The following is a 20988-nucleotide window of genomic DNA, read 5'->3' on the forward strand; positions in this document are numbered from 1 at the left end:
CTAGGCGCTGATTATGAGGAGACATTGTGGGCCGACCTAGATAGGGTCATGTCCCTTTAAGGGACATGCCCTTTGGTTATGGTATATAAGGAGGGTATTGTTGTAGTTAAAGGACACACATTCAGAATACAAGTCTGCTCCTTTAAGAAAATCTGCCACAAATTGAATACTTGCTGTGATAAATATATTTCAGAAGGACAAATTAACATTATCATCTCATTACAAGGTCTGACATTAAGGAAAATCAGAACAGCAAGCTAAAGAAGGTTTTATCTCAGATCTGATTATTCAGAATTTGCAGAAGTTTACAATGGTAGCCCTCTTAAATATGATTTTGCCTATTATTGTTCCTATTCAATGAATGGTCCACCTTATCGGTACTATAAGTGTACGGGTTTTCTTATTCTTTTACGTGTATTCTTTTGGCATATTTCTTGCAATAAAACCACATTTCTGATGTGTCATTTCCTTCTGGAGTGGCTTATGTTTTCCATCGCCTATGTGGATGATCTTATGGTCTCTTCTTTTTAATCCGATAGCAACATGCAAATTATGATTTGAATAGTTTTCTTCCTTCAATGACCATACTTCATATTTTACAATGTGGTATTTGACCACGTAATCTGTAAAGTCCCTTGCTAAAATACCACTAATATTACGAATGCTGAAGTATGGAATTTTGTCAAACACTTGGCATGCAATCTGGACTGTACTGCAGTGAATATGTTCTAGGAGAATTCCGTCAAACACTTGGCATACAATTGAATTAAACTATTATGAAAATGATAAGAGGGATAATTGTTTAGCAATAAATCCACAAAATGATGCAAAAACAGTGCCAATATATTTATGTGTTCAATACAATTGCCAATTACAACTTCCGGATTTTGACAACATTCAGATTTGCAATTGTTTGGCACTAGAAAACTGCTACAAGTATGCAATGCAAGTAGACTGTATGGTTTGAGCTGATCATGAATGTTTGTCACATACAATAGACACAAAATGAAATATGCAATGCAAGTAATGACTGATTTTTAATGACTGTTAAGCAATAACTGGAAGTTCACACCCTTGTTACAATTTTGACATCTATCTAGCAAATGCAATCGAATTAGAGGAACCTGGAAATTTTTTGTTGATTGCATTGGGAATGCAAATGCTGTAGATTAAAACTGAACTGTTTGTTGCACCCAAAATGAAGTCCTTACACTGCTGTTGTGTCAGGCTGTACTGCACTGTCTGGTGCGATTTTTACATTAATTTTTTGTCTTCAATAACATGTGCCGAAAATGCTATAAACATGGACGCCTGGGCTAGGGTAAGTGCCTCCCACAATATAAAAATCAATCTCCTAGCCGAATAGGAGATACAAGCAAAAATGTGAGTTCTGGTTGGAAATCGATCCTTGCTGGGAAACCACCAAAAACCCCTGTAATGTTCTCCAAACAATGCCAATGCACTTCTTCTAATAAGTAGATGGAAAATCAGTCCTTGGATCACTGAAAAATGCAAACCCTCAGTCCAAATCTGAGTACACTATTGAAGCTCAACATGAAATGGTTGATTTTCCACTTCCAATGTGCGACCCTTTAGAAGATCTTTCACCTCCTCAGTTATGCAAACTCTTGAGAGGTATCGTTCTCAAGGATTATGCTGAATATTTGCAGACTATCAAGCCCCACAAATGCTCAAGAGAAAATGTAGTAGAATTATCAAATCCAGTGTGTCCAAATGAGAGACCAAGCCCTCTATTTATTTACTTTTCTAAGAAGTTACTAAGAACTTCTAGAAACATCCATTATAAAATCCCATTATAATGCACTTTAATAATAAATAACTTTATATAAAAAAGTGCAACTCAACTTAGAATTATAACATGTAGGCCCCGTATAAAAAATGATAATAAAATAATATCTCCAAGAGCATAATGAGCCATCCAATCACCAAATAAACGCCAAAATGACTCTCTCATCAATCCCATCTGCCTACGAGAGTCTGTAATAGGCAAATCCACAAACCATGCCATGTCGTACTAAAGAGGGGACATTACATAATCTGTCTCCTCATACTCTCATGGTCACTTCTAGTGGATTGTAAACTCACTCTATTCTCCCGTGTGATGCTCAGAGAAATTTCCTTGTATGAGTCTCCTTCCATATTTCTTGTTGAAGAAGACTCCATTTCTTTATGCTTTCAAACTGCTTTGCCAAAAGTCAGATTTCTCATTTTAATATTTATATTCTTTTAATCACATTCTTATATTTGCAACTTGGCTCTGACACCATGTTAATTTTTTTGGAATTGCTGCAAATGTAATGGTACTGCCATAATTTTGGTATGTATTTTCCAAATGCATCTCTCCTTGTATTAAGAACCATGAGTCATGAATAGAGATGTCCCATTTGTTAATTTATATTATAACATATTTATAATACTATTATTATATAAATATAATAAATTATTATAATAATACATATAACCATATTTATATATTATTATTATATTAAATTATCTCATATAATAAACACACATATATTAAGGAAAATTATATCCAAATTGACTAAAACTTCAACATAACTATTCCCCTAATCAGCTTATAACCCAATGCATGTTCTAGATATCAAAAAAAATTATATAACTGGTGGACACTCTTGTTTAGCACTTAAAAACAGTTCTTTAAGGGCTTCAGCTATGAGAAATTTATGCTTCATAAACATGAATATTTTAGTCATTTTTTATGCATTACAAAGTCCGAAATGATTGGGAAATGTCCAATCAAAATCTATTCATCTAAAAAGGAAAAGTGTTAAACGTTTAACCAAAATGTCTTTCCTAAACCACAGGAAAGGCTTGTACGATCATCGAAACTGTCATCAAACACATGCAGTCTTAAGAACTAGACCTTGCCTGAAAAAATGTTACCTTCAACAATGACAGGTTAAAAAAACTAGAAGTGAGCTTAGTAATATACAAGCCTATGCATAAAGACTGGAATAATGTACATAGACAACCATAAAATATATGTAAAGCATTAATACAAATGATTCGATCTCAACTAGATTTCTATTCCCGAGGCATCAATCAGAAGTACATACGCCAAAGAAATAAAACCCATTCTCCAGACTTGTACCGTTTCAAACAATAACATCAATGATAGCTTTTCCAACCCCGTTTCTGCCCATCAAATACAAATATGGTCACCAAACCCAACCAGACTGAGTTCCCAGTCTTATCCATACCCAGCTCAACATCTAGTGACATGAACAGCATCTTAGAAAACTTTTATTTTGGATGTGGAAAAGTGAGACACGTAACTCTTCTTTTGACTGTGAGCAATCACACTGCTTTATGTAGTATTTTTGGAAAACTAAGAATGCATTGAGTAGAGTAACAGACCATCTACAAATGCTTTGCCAGGTTTCTTTTCCCGAGAGTGAAATATCCAATTCTCGGGATATTGATTACTATCTGCTCCAACTTCCAATGCCTTTTCAATCACCTGCCAAACCATTAAGAAAACTAAATGTCATATATATACCATTTTCCTGATCCTTACCAATAACTTTCCCAGGCCTTTTGGCCCATCGGTAGTGGAAAATCCAATCACAAGGAAAACGATCGCTGTCAGCATCAACTTGAACCGCCCATTTTATAACCTACAAATCAACTTCACAAACTATTTCATAGGCTTGAAAAGTTTGAGACTACTATATACGGTTCAGAACAACCTATATATCCATATATATATAACTTTGCATTCAAAGACTCACCTCTTTAATACACTTGTGCAAGGATTTGCAGTTCTCCCTTGACATCGTAGAAGAACTTTGCAAAGGATGAATTCTCGCCTGTTCAGCAATTCCAAGAGTCAGATTTTTAAATAATCTTTTTTAATGCTTACATTTGGCATGCAACTAAATATCTAATTGTAAGGCTCTGAATAGTAAATGAACACAATACTTGTTACCACAAGATTATGCTTGCAAAATTTAGCAGTTTATTTCTTGTATTACTCTTTGTAGGAGGATTACAAAATGCATCCCAATGAAAGGCAAGTCTGCATTCTCAAACTGAGAACCGAACTAAAAACCTTAATTATTCTTATGATGCAAAATTGTAGTTGAAGAAAATAATTTCCTATACATTCCTTCTTATATTGTAATTTTTATCCTCTTGTTCCTAAAGAACACAAGTTCTGGTTCCTGTCTTTTGCAAGTTGAATTCACTTTACAATTGCAGCATATTTTCCCAAAAAAAAAAAAATTCCAGACCTAAAGCATTATGGTTGCAAGAAAGGTTGAATGTTTGAATACTTCCCTTGTTTATCCTGTCAGATTAATTTACCGTAAACCTACAACAATCGGCAATATCTACTAGTGTTAGAGTTTCATGGACTTGCCCAAAACATGCTTGCAACTTAAAGGCTGGACTACACAAATACACATCACAGTAACACTCAGCCCAAAATAAATCACTTATTTGGATTTTCATTGTGCATGGTCACAAAACACTGTAATGTCCCCACTTCTGAGATGGATTTTAACAATAATAGAGTTTAAATATAGAATTACACAAATAAATAAATAAAATATAATTATGAATAGTATAATTACGTTGATTAAATAATTTGTTTAGTAAAATATAATTATCTAAATCATTATCATAATGAAAGAAGATATTAATATTATACATGAATATAATATTTTACTAAACGAGTAATAATATTAGAATAATGAACTTTTATTTTATTTTTATCGGTAAATGGCCAAAGCCTTTGAATTATATAGATAAATTAGAAAAAATTACAGATAGTGTGTATATCCGTTCAAACGGACACTAGTAGGAAAGAACGGAGAAGAAAACCTCCAGTCTTGCTCAGGACCTTAGTCCTTTACAAAGTACAAATATAAAAGTGGCATACCCCAGTATTTTAATACATTTCTATGCTATTTTATTCCTCAATTTATTAGAATCTCTAAATCTCTGATACAATTTTTTTTAAGTCAAATTCTGCCTTTGCATTTGTTTAGGTCTCTTGATCACATTCAATATCAAACACTCCAATCTCTATTATGCTTTATGATTTAATCATGTTGAATTTTTCTGTTGCTCTGCAAACAAAACAACTTCAAACTTGTTTTGAAAGTTAGTATTGACTGTAAATAAATTTGATAGCTATCTATGTCGTAACATATTCTGATCATTTCTAGTATAAGAAAGAAGCAAGAGGGCAAGACTGATTTTCATTAATAATTGTTTCTAAAATTCTTGCTCTATCATAAGGAATTGTACTAAGTCAAATCCTAACCAAAAGAAAGTATATTGTAATTGTCTTACTAAGATTAGATTTTTAATATACAGATCTCCTGGTTTTGTGATTGTTAAATAGTATGGTCTTGTTGTCATTTGTGTTCAATTTAATTTAGTAATTCTTCATATTTTAAATATTTTTACAACACATCCCATATTGCCAACGATCTAACTTAAGGTGTTTTACCGAATTACACATGAATCCAGCTATAGATTGACCATATGTGTCGTAATGATTAAAAGTTCGTGAGTAATTGTCCTTTACTACAAATTCCTCTTTTCTATTATCATGCTCAAACTTATTCTAGTAGTGTTCCTCTTTCCCCGAGCGAACAATTTTTCCCCTAGCAAGGTGAAACATAATCCCCATCTCCCTGTGTCCCTTCCAGATAATCATCACAATGATCGACAACAGAGCCTGTATCTCCCGACCAGCAACAAATACGCCATCTTGGCAAAAGAAAAGGAGGAAGATACTGTCCACAAAGGATCCAATTTCAACACCCTATTTCATGCTTCAATCAACTACGTATATCCTAGATTTTAGTTAGATTTAATGTTATATATCCTAGGTTTTATTTAGATATACTAAGTCTTTTTAGAAACCTCTTTATCAAATTGGCATATGTCCTTTCTTCTCATTTAATGAAATTAATCATCAATTTAGGTGCTTTCAATCTGTGAAGTACTATTATTTAATTATCTAGAGGCATGGTAATTATGAATTGTCAATACCCCCACCGCGTTTGGTCATGATTATTAATTAGGCGGCATGTTTCGCCTTTATCATAATCTAGAGTTTAGAGCCTTCCACATCTCTATTTTACCCTATTTAGGCCTCTGTGTTTCTACTGTAAATGTGTTTTAGAATTTTCCTTAGCTTATTTGAGTCTAGATGGAGCCAGTCATTTCTCTCTTTCATTCCCTAGAAGTTAGGACCATGGCTTTTAGAGGGTTAGTAAAACAAGAAAGATGGAACCGGATCCTTAATCCTGTTGATGATGTGTCTAGGTTTCTGCAATTTCTTGAGCCATCGGTGAAAAGGCGTTCAATTATGACTTTACTTGGCACACTAATAGTTATGTTATTGGCTCCTTTATAGCATGCCTAGCTAGGGCAAACATTGATAGTGGGGAGATCACCCGGCTCTGCTATAATCTCTTCGACCTAACATGATTAGTACGTATGGTAAACGCAATGCTTAGCATAGAACAGAAGCTAACAATCTTGCTTCCTAAAGTGTATATGGCATACCCACCGAGTGGTCTCATGCATGTCATTGTAGCTAGGCAGTCATCTCTTTACATTAGGGACAATATCTAGTTCTTTTCAACCTGGCCAAAAATGGAGGCAAGCATAAACTTCCTCGTTTGCCGGAGAGGAATCAGAGAGGACCCGAGTAAGGAGTGGCTTGTTAATTTTCTCCAAATGTTTGAAGCTTACATTGAGCCGGACATCTTCTTTGAGGACCTTGACAAGCTGGAATTCATTCTGCCCAATATGATTAAATCCAACAAAGAACTTTCAGCTTATGTTTTCCCTCAAGGATCAAAGGCAGACGACGTGGACAAAGCGAAAGATATCCTCATGGTTTGCTAGAGGAAAGAGAAGGAAGCTCAGCTCTTAACTTATGCTAGTGTTTGATGGTCTAGTGCTTCTTTTTTGGCTTTCGATAGGTTTCTTAGTATCTGTAAATATGTTTCTCTTAGTTTGATACTTTTCGGTTATAGCCTTTAGTTCATCTTTCTGTCTTTTGGTTTTTGCACTGGTAGATCCTTTGCGGTTGCCCTGTTTCCTAGCTCTACTTTTCACCCTTCTTTATGGTTTCCTTTTTCGGCATAAGATCTCTTGGCTTCTATTCGAGTCAAAGCCAATTTCTATAATGTATATAAAATATAGTAATGAACATATGATGAAGGTTTTTTGTGTATCATGATTGATTCTTTCATTTGTTTTTCTGTAGCTATTTAATTTTTATGTAAATTTACCTCAAACTACAATGGTGTGGGAGGATCAATGTCACTTCTTGATCACTGGATACTTTTGGTCATCCCCACTTATCATCTCCTATTTTAGCTACAGATTATTCTTCCATCTTAAGCATACAGTGCTGATCCTAGTTAACCTAAAAGCTCTAAAATGGAATTTAGAACTATCAAGCCTCTCTCTGTAATGAAGGGTAAATTAATTAGCATGATGTTCTTTGGGATTTGTTACCTTGTATTTAGCTTTAGCCTGGTTATCAACAACTTATGTAAATTCAAAGTCGAATTATGATCAGTTTGGTTAAAGGTTAGATTTGAAATTCTTCACGCATTGGTAGATTTAGCATTAATCCTTTAGTAGTTAAATCCTCAAAACTCTGAGACATTTCAATAATTCAAAGAGGGCAGAAGATATTTATTAATTAACACTAGGATAATGGTCTTATTTGCAGTAAAGGACAACTACTCACGAACTTTTGATCATTAGGACACATATGGTCAATCTATAGCTGGATTCATGTGTAATTCGACAAAACACCTAAAGTTAGATCATCAACAATATGGGATGTGCGGTAAAAATATTTAAAATATCGAGTACTAAATTAAATTGAACACGAATGAAAAAAAGACCATATTATTTAACAATCACAAAACCAAGAGATTTGTATATTAAAAATCTAATCTTAGTAAAACAATTACAATATACTTTCTTTTGGTTAGGATATGACTCGGTACAATTCATTATAATATAGCAAGAATTTTAGAAACAATTACTAATGAAAATTAATCTTCCCCTCTTGCTTCTTTCTTATACTAGAAATGATCAGAATATATTACAACATAGATAGTTATTAAATTTATTTACAGTGAATACTAACTTTCAAAACAAGTTTGTAGTGGTTTTGTTTCCAGAGCAACAACAAAATTCAACATGATTAAAGCATAAAGCATAATAGAGATTGGAGTGGATGATATTGAATATGATCAAGAGACATAAACAAATGCAGACGCAGAATTTGCCTCCAAAAAATATTTTATCAACCATTTAGAGATTATAATAAATCAAGGAAGAAAATAGCATAGAAATGTATTAAATATTGGAGTGTGCCCCTTTTATATTTGTACTTTGTAAAGGACTAAGGTCCTAGGCAAGACTGGAGGTTTTCTTCTCCGTTCTTTCCTACCAGTGCTAGTTTGAACGAATATAATCATTATCTGTAATTTTTTCTAATTTATCTATATAATTCAAAGGCTTTGGCCGTTTACCGATATATATATATATATATATATATATATATATATATATAACTATTATTACAATAGTGCTCATCTAGCTTTATATATAATGGTTCAAACATATATCTTAAACCTAAAAGGAAATTTAATAATAATATTGAAAAAGTTGTAATCACAAATATTAGAATTGAGGATTAATTAAAAATTAAATTATTTTTTTGTCTATGAATTTATCAAGAAAATATATATATATATATATATATACACATATATTAGATTAAAAAAAAGTATATATATTTAAATATAAATAAAGAATATATATAAACTAATGTTACACTATACATATCTAATTCTAATTATTAAATTAAATTAGAACTAAAGAAACGACATACATACAACTTTTCCATGGCATATATAAACATTCTTATAACTCACTGGAGAGGGGAATTAGATACGAAATTGGTATGCCAAAATTCTAATTTAGAAACTTCAGCTAAATTAAATAATCTTCTAGTTGGGGACATTACAATAGTGCTCATCTATCACAGGAATGCTCCAACCATAAGTGGCTAACATCTCGTGAGCAACATCAAAATGCCCAATGGTTGTGGTGATCATACTATTATTCATGTTTTATTGCCCAACCGAGTGATGTCTCTAAAATTCATGGCTCTTGAGTCAGCTCTCTAAATCGAAGTCTACACTATGAAAGGAGGTTGTATCCATAACACTCACCTCATGATCAACATCATGTGTATTATCATTAGTGCACATATCATTAACCAAGGTATTGCTGCTATGTACCTCAAGAGATGGCTCATCTGGTAAAGTGGTAGTTTCTCTGATCATCTCTAAACCTACTTTTGCTTCCATTGTAATTGTAAGTCCCCCTACAAGCCATGACCTTGGGACCTATTACCAATAAATGAAATTTCTGATTCATTCTCTAAGGTCTGCTTTGAAAAGCAAACTCATCATGGCATGAATTTGAAAGATCCCTGATAGATGCCCTTGTTGATCTGCTGTAGTTTTTAAATTAATAAACTATATTTTCCTGTGATTTCTTTGATGGTCTTTGAGAATAGACAGAAGTTGCAGAAGGTTTTGTTTTTGTTTTGTGTTTTTTGATAGTTTTCACAATAGTAATGAATAATGAACAATAAACATGAGAGGAGACTGAAAATAAATAAGAACATAGAGCCAAATCAGAGTTGCTATAAATCGTACCAGGCAGATTTTTGATTTATAAAGCCAAATAATAAATCCAATGCAGTTCCAAGGAGCTTACATCCAACAACGATGCCAAACTGCTACAAATGGTAGCCGTAAGACTGCAAGGAATTATGTCCCAGCTGAAAGAATCAATCTATAACGCTGAAACCATAAATCTGCAACCTAAATCCACAATAAAGAATGGTGTACTCTATCCCTGATAGCAATGCACACTATCTGAAGAATCCAATGCCAATAACTGCTGAGGGCTACGTCCCAGCCAATCCAGAACTTGGAGTTTGCGTCCCAGATGAAGAATTGCTCTCTTAGAGCCAATTCACAAAAAACAAGTTTTCCATTATGCAAAAGATAATAAGAAATTAGGTCTCCATCTCCTTATATCCCCTTCCAACTGTAAATCGAACCCTAAATGGAAATTACACTTTGCCCTTTAAATAAAATATAATAAAATAACATTTTCCCAATTAAAGTCGTCCATGCTATAGGGAAAACATTACTTTATTAAAATTCCATAGCTGAAGGCACCAAAAAGTCTACATATAGTAAAAATCATGTATAATAATTCGAGACATTTCCAACGAGCTATAACACATAGGTGTACCTGATCAACTGAAGCCAAAATCCCCTTATTACTCCAAAATGGTTATATTATTAACCTTATTCTAATTTATTTAATCACCAACTTAGGAAATATTTAAATATATTAAAATATTTCCCAAATGGTCCCAAAAGGCCCAAAATGACCAATCAAACGTGAATCTGACCTTGTCACCTGTCTGTGACTGATGCCGGACAAAATGTGTCAACTGGTAGTCCATCCCTAAAATCTAGGGATGCTCCTAAAAAGTAGGAGACAGCCCCAATCAACCAAAATTGAGTCCCAATGACTCCCCTGTTGTGTGCACCTCTGAGAGAACTGTCACTGAACTAGGAGTTCCTCCTAAAAAATAGGAGATGCACTCTAAGTCTCCAAAATATTCGTTGAGGTCTCAAAATGCCTCCTAGACAACTCCTAGTCAATCCCTACAAATTAGGAATCACTCCTAAATTGTAGGAAACTGTTGTCTACTGCTCCAAACTACTTGGGAAGCTCATGCATGACTCTCAAAGTCCGTGGGTTGGTTCCCTCTACGCTCTGCTAGCCTATGGGAACCAGATAATAGACCAACCCTGCTAGAAATGTTGTCACTAAGGAAGGGCAGAAATTGGGGACATGACAGAATTTACATCACTAGTCTCATTTTGAGCACCCAAAACTTGTGTAGCCACATTGGGAAACTCCATGCAACCATCTTCAACACCTAGAATGATTGTTATCTCATGACTAGGCTCAATACTAAATCTATTGTCATAGAAATCAGAATCATTATCCATGCTAATATCCACTCCCTCTTCAGTTCTCGCAAGTTCTTTTCCTCAGACATGGCAAGGAGAGGAAGAAACACTCAAACCCCAGGTACAATATTTAGATTGAGTCTTCCACATGCAGGATACGTAGAAAAAAACTAAGTTATCACAATTAACCTTGCTTTCTAACTCTTTAATATTTATCTTGCAGAAGCATGGTAGCGAAATTGCAAGAGAAATGTCACAAATCAGCAAACACTTTCCCTTCCAATCTTATGTCAGCCTTCTAGCCCATCCAGTTGTACACGAAATTGGCACTTATTTGACATCATTCATACAAAGAAGAGGAATGAGTTAGCACAGAATGCTCCAATTACCTCCTCTTTGTGCAATATAACCTTGAGTTGAGCATAAGAAAGAGTTATCACCAGCAGGTCCACTTGACCTGGATGCCAAAGATCCTTATTGCAATTGAACATCACAAGGTGGATTCTCGACAGAATTGGATGACATTCGTGAGAATTACGAGGGTACTGAGATTGATGAGGATATAGATGATGAATCATTGGCAAGATCAGCACCATCTACATCCACGATGAAGGTTGAGTCACAACCACAATCACAATAGACATCTAGGGCTAGACCCCATCCCGCTCCAACAGTATTTTCTAGAGCTGCTAGGAAGTGGAAGAGGAAAATGTAGACTATTTTAATATTGTGCTTGACACTTGCATTTGCTTATCATTTTACAAAGATAATTTGCAATTTTTAGTTTTCTTTAGAGTTCAAACTATCAGACTGTGGCTATGAGCCATCAGCTTTCCACATGAGGATGTGATTTTACATCCTATTTGCATTTATATATATCTAGATCAATTTTTTTGGTTTGTTTACTCGTTTACTGACTCCTTATTGAATTTAGAAAAAAAAATGCATTTTCAATTAAATTTAAGCAATTTTTTTTTTTTGTTCAAAATATTTCCCCAAGAAGTTCCAAACTTATCTCTGATATTTGTTTATATCTTTTCTTTTTCCCTAACTTCAAGTCCATTATATTGTAAAAAAGGGGATCTCTTACAGGGAAAAAACTCTGGAGAAATTAAGACATTTTGAACAACTTTTTGTTTACAATGTATAGGAAGGATTCAATGTTTGTATGATTTCAAGAAGATAATGAAGAATGCATTTTAGTTTGTATATTCTAGATGCATTCATGCGTTACGATTGTTGAGTTCTCGTATTATAAGTTGCTAACATTTTGATGCATATCTGCAAATAATTGATTATTTATGTAATTGATCTAATGAAACACATTCCATCTCTTGTTACCTTGATTTCAGATGTGCTAGTATATGTTAAGTTTTACAAAAAAATAAAGATACACAACAATAAGAAAGAACAAAAGACATGAGATTATATTGGGAAAACCCTTCCTTTTTAAGGAGAAAACCCAGCCATACGCCAAAATATCACTTTTATTGATAATAAAATGTACAATGTTTTTCACTTGATACAATGTATATAAAGAATAGAGAGACTCTTCATTACACAACTAAAGTTCTGTTCAATTTCCAAATATATAACTCTTCATATTTTCATACGCATGCCTTTTCAAATGACACATGTAAACATTACCTCATTTATTATTACAAATGCTTCCTTCAACTAAAGATGACCATAACAGTCATAACAATCATATTTCTATTTCATAAAACTAGGGATAAAGATCTCTATTGCAACGAAAATCTTCAACACTCCCTCCTAGCAAGAGAGAGATCTTTAGTAAGGTAGGCACACATAGTTGCAACCAAAGATGTTAATGTTAATTTTCCATCATATAGATTCTCATTAAAACATGTTATCTCAGCATCACATAATTAACCATAAGCACATTAAATTTTTAGTGATGGAGTCGCACATGACTTCCACCATGCCTACTTGTAGAGGGTGGTCCAAGGGCTTTCACCTCAAAATTCTCATAGAGAAGAAAGCATTTCCACCATGACTCAGTGCAGAGGGTGGATTCAAAGGTTTTCACCTCAAACTTCTCCTCGAGAAGATTGCATTTCCACCATGCCTCAATGCAAAGGGTGGTCCAAGGGCTTTCAACTCAAACTTCTCCCAAAAAAGAATGCATTTCCACCATGCCTGGGCAAAGAGGGTGGACAAATGGCTTTCACCTTAAACTTCTCCCAAAGAAGAATGCATTTCAACCATGCCTTGGCACAGAGGGTGGTCCAAGGACTTTCACCTCAAACTTCTCCCAAAGAAAAATGCATTAGCAACATGTGTAAAACTGGTTGAGATTCTCTCTCAACAGATACCCCCTCTCAACGAGGGCAGCCTTGATTGTTGCAAAAAGATAGCTAATGTGACCTTCCTCTGAAACTGAAAATCTCCCTCAATATGTAACATCAAGGCCACATCCTCATCTCGTTGCTTCTTGTTGCACTCTCCAACCAAGAGAGATATTAATGACTCGTGAAATCAACTATAACAAAGATCAATGTTAAAAGCATACACTATTCCTAGTGATATATACTTATCTCTTTCGAAGTGAAATAAAAGAGAACAACTGAAACCAAAATAACATCTTCACGCAAAGAAAGATATATATCGCTGAATCAGCCAAAGTTATCGCACAACACAGTGATGTTTGTAGCAAACATTGAGGTTACCTTTCTAGATAGCATAACGTAACACCACCTTGAACAATCATCACTCATAAAACTTTAAATAATGTCCTCAAACTGGTATATAAAAAAATATGAGGTGTTGCCCCCGAACTAGTTATATCCAGTAATTTAAATCATTTGCACCATTTTCTTGGTTGGAATTCCAAATCTAGTGGCTAATAGAGCAACATGCAGAGTTAAATCTAAAGAGTTGAGATAAAGGTAATTTTTACCATACTTCGATGAACCAATTATGATACAGTACATGGAAGATATCATATTATAAAATATAAAACAATACACAGTAATTTCTCGCAAGTACTAAAGATCATCGGGCAAGCCAAAATTCAAACTATAGGATGGGAATCAAATTCTCCAATTAAATTTTTTTGAAACCTTAGATTATTCCAACAAATTCTTATAACACATAAGATCATCCTACTAGAAATAAATCCCTAAACTTTTTATAAATTCTAAACAACTTGAATACAAATATTAGATCATTGCATGAGACAAATCAAATCTTCAATATATAAACGTAACAGATACAAGCATTATCAAAATAATTAAGAACATTCCATCGACTGAAATTTAGACCAACTAGGGCTTTTTTTCTCTCGACAAAAATAATCTAAGAAACCAACTATTTCAAAAAGATTGTTGTACAAAACGAGCATATAAGGTGAAATCAAACTTACCTCTTCTGTAAGAGACATTGATCTCGTTTGCCTTTCCTTCAACCTCTTGCCCAATGAAGTGGACTAGCACTAGAAAGATGTTTGGCATTCAAGACCAAATTAAATATTGTGGTCTTAGGAGAATCATAGTTTGCTTGCGACTTCAATCAACTTCAAAACATAAAAGAATATTTTCCATTACTAATAACTTTTGATTGATCTTGAATGAATGTATACAATACCATTCAAAACAAACATCATCGAGCTCAAAAATTAAACGTAATATTTATCTTGCCCAAAGAGAAAACGATTGTGTTCCACACATGATACCATTCAGAACAAAATCTTTATGTTACCCAAGGAGAAAATGAATGTGATCCGCACTTGATACCATTGAAAACATAATCTTTATGTTGCCCAAAAATAAAATGACCATGCTCTGTAGCTCAAACATAAGGAAACCGCCTATCACCAAGCAAATTTTCATGTTCCATCACATGAGTTGTGATCTATATACATACTCAAAAAGTGACATAAAACAAATCTGAATAAGAAAACCAGAACAACATCGATATTCTAAAAAAAAGCTTTTAATATTCCTTAACGTTAGAAAATATACTACACACCCAAAACAACTCTACAGGAAAACGATAATTGCATGACAGACACTTCTAATTCCATAGAGGAAACTGACGCTTAGGATAATGCTTCCGGTTTTAGACTGACATAACATGAATTGTAATCACCATGACACATCCATAATGAGTTGAAAGCCATTACCAAGCCATTTTGGATAGTCAGTAGACATCTTAATCCAATAAACTCAATGAAACTAGGTGCAACTCCAAGATAGGAATGAACAGAAATCAAAATACAGAATCAACTCTTTGCTGCTCGATGAATGATACACCCACACCACTTAGCAATTTTCCCATGTCCCACAAAGATGAACAGCTCCAAGAAAGAGAGACAGAAAACATAAACATATGCCAAAGAGAAGGAAGAGCAGTCCTCAATCTTGCCATGTTTGGTAAAGGTTGCTTTCATGATATCTAATGTGGCTTCCCATCCCAGGTTGTGCGAAAAGATTTTTCTCCACGCAAGATCAATGCCATGAGCTTTCAAATGATAACGAGGAACCAACAAAACTCCATGGATGAATGAGTAGAAGTATAATTACTCGAGATCTATATTGCTGCAATTATTTTCAACATTCCTATACATTGTTATCGGACTGGCTTTGATACAATGTTAAGTTTTTCCCAGAAATAAAGAGAAACAACAATAAGAAAGAATAAGATCAGGAACAAAAGATATGAGATTTTCTCATGGAAACCCTTCCTCTTGAGGGGAAAAGCCCAGTCACACCACAAAAATATAACTTTCATCTCTAATAAAATGTTCAAGTGTACAATGCTTTTCGCTTGATACAATATATATAAAGAATAGAGAGACTCTTCGTTATACAACTAAAGGTCTCTTCAATTTCCAAATATACAACTCTCTTCATATTTCCACATGCATACCTCTTTGCATGTGTTCATGTCAGTTTTGTACCACTACATAACATATAGCAATTCAACACTTGATATGGGATATCAAATACTCGATTCCTCTCTTGAAATGTTAATACTCATGAAGACATGAGAATAACTCCAATGTTCCTTACACCTGTGGATACTAACTCAGTATATCGATGTGATTTGCTAGTAATCACGTAGGCGGCCTTACGTTATTCATTCAAGGATAAATTGGACCTTGGGATGATGGTGATGGTGATGGTGATGGTGATGGTGATGGTGATGGTAATTCAGTGTGAGTTGCCAGATGATGTTGATAGTGACAGTGATGGTGGAGGGTGTAGCGCCCAATGATGTTGATTGCACGAGGAGTCAACAATGCTTCTAATGACTTTTACCTTCCTAACTTTCTAGCATGAAATTCGACCACTCAACTACTTGCTATTTACTCCTACTCCTATGAATGGAAAAATTAGCAAATGGACATGGACCAAATCTAATGAAAGCTAACCAACGGCTCTACCTCCATAGATATAATGATTCAAGGGAAAATGACTAGTTTACCACACAAGGCTTCCTAACAAGCCGCTAGGATGCTAGTGGCCTAGTTGTAGATCCCTATCAAACATCCACTAATATCACCATGCAACTATCCATCTACTCTTACTCTTACTGAATAACTTTCTCAAAATGAAATCTACTTTAACAGCTTCAAAGGAAATCTAATTCTAACTATTGGAAGTAGAAACCATGCAATAATACCAAATGTTTTTAATCACCATGCAAGTCACAACAATGATAAAGAAAAGCGATTTTGGCATTATCTTAGCAACAATTTTCTTGAACCCTTTACAAATGAGAGCAAATGGCCTTATATCGAGTCCAAAATTTACAACCGACGGTAGAGATAAAGAGGCAAAATAAACAATCCAAATTGGACCAATGAACCAATGGACCAATGAAAAAAGGGAAAGTGGTAACCAATGAGAAGGCATCAAAATGGTAGCCAATCAGAATTAGACATCTATCCTATCCAAGAAAAAAGGGAACTTGCCACTTGCGCTTACATCAAATGATATTCTAATATAAATCTAAACTTTTCTTTCATCTTTTTAGCAAAAGTGATGAACTTGGCTAGCTTGTCGTTGACTTTCTTCAGGGGAGGGCAAGGTGTATGTTTCATCTTGAGCTCAACTAAATTCATCATGTTGCTTACTACTTGCAATGTTTTCTCATGATCCTTCTCATATTCTATTGCATATCCGAGAAAGGCATTGAGGGAGGCAAAGGTGCCCAAATGTTTCTTCTTGATGGCAACCTTCCCCAACTTATCCAATCTTGATCGAAATTCTCTCTCATTGAAGTTCTCATCTAATCTACTTGAATTATCCCTTTGGTCTCTAGCCTCAAATATTTTCAAATCACTTCCTCCTAATTTGCTCTTCCTTGAAGTTCACTCTTCCTTTAGATTCAATTTTCAATTTTCATTGCCTCTAAATCAAATAAAAGAGGTAGGACACCATATAGAATTGCTTTTGATTTTGCACTGTCATAAGTTGCAACACTAAATTCTCGCTTATGATCCTAGCCCAATCGAATCTTCTTTTTCCATTTTCAATTCCATCAATAAAATAACACATCCAATTTTCGAATTGAATACCTTGAGCTAAGCCCATGATCCAGATGAGAAGCACATTGAGATCGTCGTACTTTGATTTGAAATTTGACATGGTGAGCCTTGATGATTTGGTACTCCCTTTTTTGCCTTCGTGTAACCAATTTGGCTTTAGGTCAATAAAGAAAGCCTGCCAATTATCTTGAAATGACTTGGTCGCCTGATCCATCATTACCACTATCATGCTTTTGTACTGGGGGATACCGAATGCTTCTTTGACCACCTATCCACCAATGTTGGCTAACACCCTCTTCCCTTCATCAAAAATGATGGATTTACTAACCAAATCAAACCGAGATGCACACTCCATGACCAATTCCGGACAAGGCAAGGTAGGAGGGAAGGCCGCCGTGTGTACAATTCTGCTTCTGTAAATCTTTTTTGCCATGGGGGATTTTCCTTCCATCAGTTTGACATTTGGCTGTCATGTTTACCGTGCCCATATTGGTATCACTTATTCACCTCACTTTCAAGAATGTTGGTGTCAATAAGTATTTACAATTTAAACTTACTTAAGTTTACTTAGGTTAATGCATTATTTTATTTTGTGAGACACTTAGAAGTTTGCGCACCTTTTTGAGTTGTTATGTTGACAACACAAAAGTACACAACTCTATTTCAGCACATGGTGTCTACAACACTGGAGTTTGCATCATTCACTGAGTTGTCATGTAGACAACACAGTTATTCACACTCCTTTTTTAGCACATGTTGTCTACAACACTGATTTGCGTGTTACACCCTTGTAGGCCTATCCTCTCATTATCGCACTTACTTCCGTGCTTAATGGAGGATAACCTATATCTAGTGGACATGTGCCTGGTTGTATGACTTATCATGTAGCTGATTCTGAGGCATTTTAGATGTATCTCAAAGGCCTTTATATACAGGCACTCCTAGTGTACTCTTAATGCATATTGAATTGAATACATTGTTATTTTGATCATACTCCTTTCTAGTCTACAGTTGTGCTTGTGTTTGAGTTATTAGTTCTTGGGTGAATTTTTCCCTAAGGCAAATTCTTACATGGTATTGGAGCTAAGAGATTTTATCATGACATAGCCATTCAAGACCATTGTTGCTTCCGCACCTCGGCCCAAATCCGAAGTACTGCAGAAACTAGGAGCGTTTAGAGCCAGATCTGACCTCGCCATTACGTCCGGAACGCTGATTCGGTGAAGATCTAACCTTAGTTCTTGGGTGAATTTTTCCCTAAGGCAAATTCTTACATGGTATCAGAGCTAGGAGATTTTCTCATCACATAGCCATTCGAGACCATTGTTGCTTCAGCACCTCGGCCCGAATCCGGACTACTGCAGAAATTGGGAGTGTCTAGAGCCAAATCTGACCTCACCATGGTGTCCGGAACGCTGATTCGGTGAAGATTGATTATAAACTCGTCTACCCTAGGCCAAAGTCAACAGTGAGGCAAAAAAAATTTTACAAATTGGCACCGGGAGGCCCCGATTTGCAATTCGGGTATGGTCATTTGCAGATCTATTTGATTAATTCTTCGGGTCTGTAATTTAATTCTCTGCATTTTCCACTGTATTTTTCGAAAAAAAATTTACCCTCTGAGCAGATAGAAAAGAAACTTTTTTGCAGGTACCGTGTTGTCAAATCCTGGCCTTGCACAGAGGAATATTCCTCTATTATTTTGGCAAACGACATTCAAATTTCAGCCAAGTCGCAGTGGCAACATCTCTACACACATTCCGACCACCGGCCAAACAAATCTGGCGTATGTCTCAACAAACCGACGGCTTCCTCATATTCCCGGTTGCCTCATTTATTACAAACCCACAGGTTATTCTTTTAAAACTATATGTGGGCTCTCTGCACATTACATGTGGGACAATTCCCACCAGAATTTGAACACCAGCAACGGCAACGATTTGTGATTTTTCGTCGACAACACTCATTTTCTAACCGCAAAAGCGATTTCCGACCACGACCAACTCTTTTGTTCACGTCTGGCACCCTCCATAGCATCTCCAACATCCAACAGCATATTCCAGCAATGGTTTGACAAATCATGGTGACTGTTTATTAAATTCGGCATCGTTGTTTACTCCCATGCCACATCCATAGAACCTGCCACTCAACACCCTCCAAGCGGACTTCCCTAAGCCGCCACGTGTACACTCTAGAACGTCTAGTCAACGTCACACGTAGGACCCGCCACCTGGACTCACAGCTCAACCACCTCCACTCCAGCACGACATCCGACAAAACACTACAGTCAGCAACCTACTTACTCACCGATGCCACGTTTGATCTGTACACCTTGCCACGCTGTCCACCACACAATGCACAATCAGGTCCCACACAACCTTTTGTACAACCATGTAAACTGCCACATGTTTATGATCCGTATAGTCCATACTTTTCCACGTGTCACGTTCGTACGAGTGACGCCAGGAGTCTATACCGCCACGTCAGCAAGGGCACGAATTTTCACTGACGTCAGCATTTCACTAGGTTAAATTTGACGACTATCTGACCGTCATTCCTAGTCATTTTTACACTACTGCAACGGCCATTTGACTGTCAAAGTTAAGCTAGCAATTTTCCTGCGAGACCCCTCTCCAAATTGCTTTTTGATTTGGCATCCTCACTTTGCAAGGCCACAACTTGGTCATCCGGACTCCAATTCAGGTGCAATTTCTTTTGAAATTGGGTAGAATTTCCTGAACTTTTCAGTGGTGGTGTTCTTTTCTATTTTGGTGAAAAGAATTGTTAGAAATTGTGGCTTTTGGCAACTGTTCCTGCTTAATCCTACATTTTACAACTTCAAACGCTTCGTACGAGCTCATCTGGTCACCTTTTCAAGTTCCATTTTTTTTGAAAGTGCGTTATTTTTCCTGTAATTTCCAAATCTGCAGTAAGATTCTAGGGTTGTGTGGACAAAATTCTCACTTTCAGAACTAGGACTTTTTCTGCATTGTAATGCTTCAATTTCTTTTCAGAATTGTTGTACATCTGAGCTATAGTGCTTAGTGACAGATTTGGGCCTCAAAAGGCAGTTGTAAAAGCAAAATCAGAAAGTCCACTTTGTTATTTTTGACAAGTGGCCCATTGTACACCCACTACTTATAAAGTGCCAAAAACATCTTTTTTGGCGGGGATCTTTCGATTGAGTGAAAGGGGGGTGTATACTGTGTTCTTGTGTCTCTCTTTTGTGCTCTTTTTATTTTCTGCATCATGGGTTCATTTAAATGTCCACCTCTAACTTCACGCAATTTTCTACATGGAAAGATATTGCATGGAGTAGATTAATGGAAAAAAGATGCAGTCTTTATGTTGATTGTACAATTACCAAACCTA

The 20988-nt window shown here is 35.4% G+C and overlaps 1 protein-coding gene across 4 annotated transcripts in view; it reads right to left on the bottom strand.

Moving 5' to 3' along the window:
• MMH-1 (MUTM homolog-1) overlaps positions 1-20988 on the bottom strand; it is a 228987-nt gene that overhangs the window by 39081 nt on the left and 168918 nt on the right. For 2 of the 4 annotated variants that reach the window (XM_089832980.1, XM_089832978.1), the window contains 2 exons: positions 3774-3851; positions 3400-3502 (listed from right to left, as the gene is read on the bottom strand). In XM_089832980.1, coding sequence (XP_089689106.1) covers positions 3400-3502; positions 3774-3851 — 181 coding nt within the window. Of the gene's footprint in view, positions 1-3399; positions 3503-3559; positions 3660-3773; positions 3852-20988 lie in introns of all 4 variants that reach the window. The other 2 variants (XM_089832982.1, XM_089832979.1) reach the window with 1 other exon arrangement.

The sequence above is a fragment of the Cupressus sempervirens genome, chromosome 5 (genome assembly GCF_028749045.1).
Source record: "Cupressus sempervirens isolate cs-2001-9-10 chromosome 5, ASM2874904v1, whole genome shotgun sequence".
Classification (NCBI taxonomy): domain Eukaryota; kingdom Viridiplantae; phylum Streptophyta; class Pinopsida; order Cupressales; family Cupressaceae; genus Cupressus; species Cupressus sempervirens.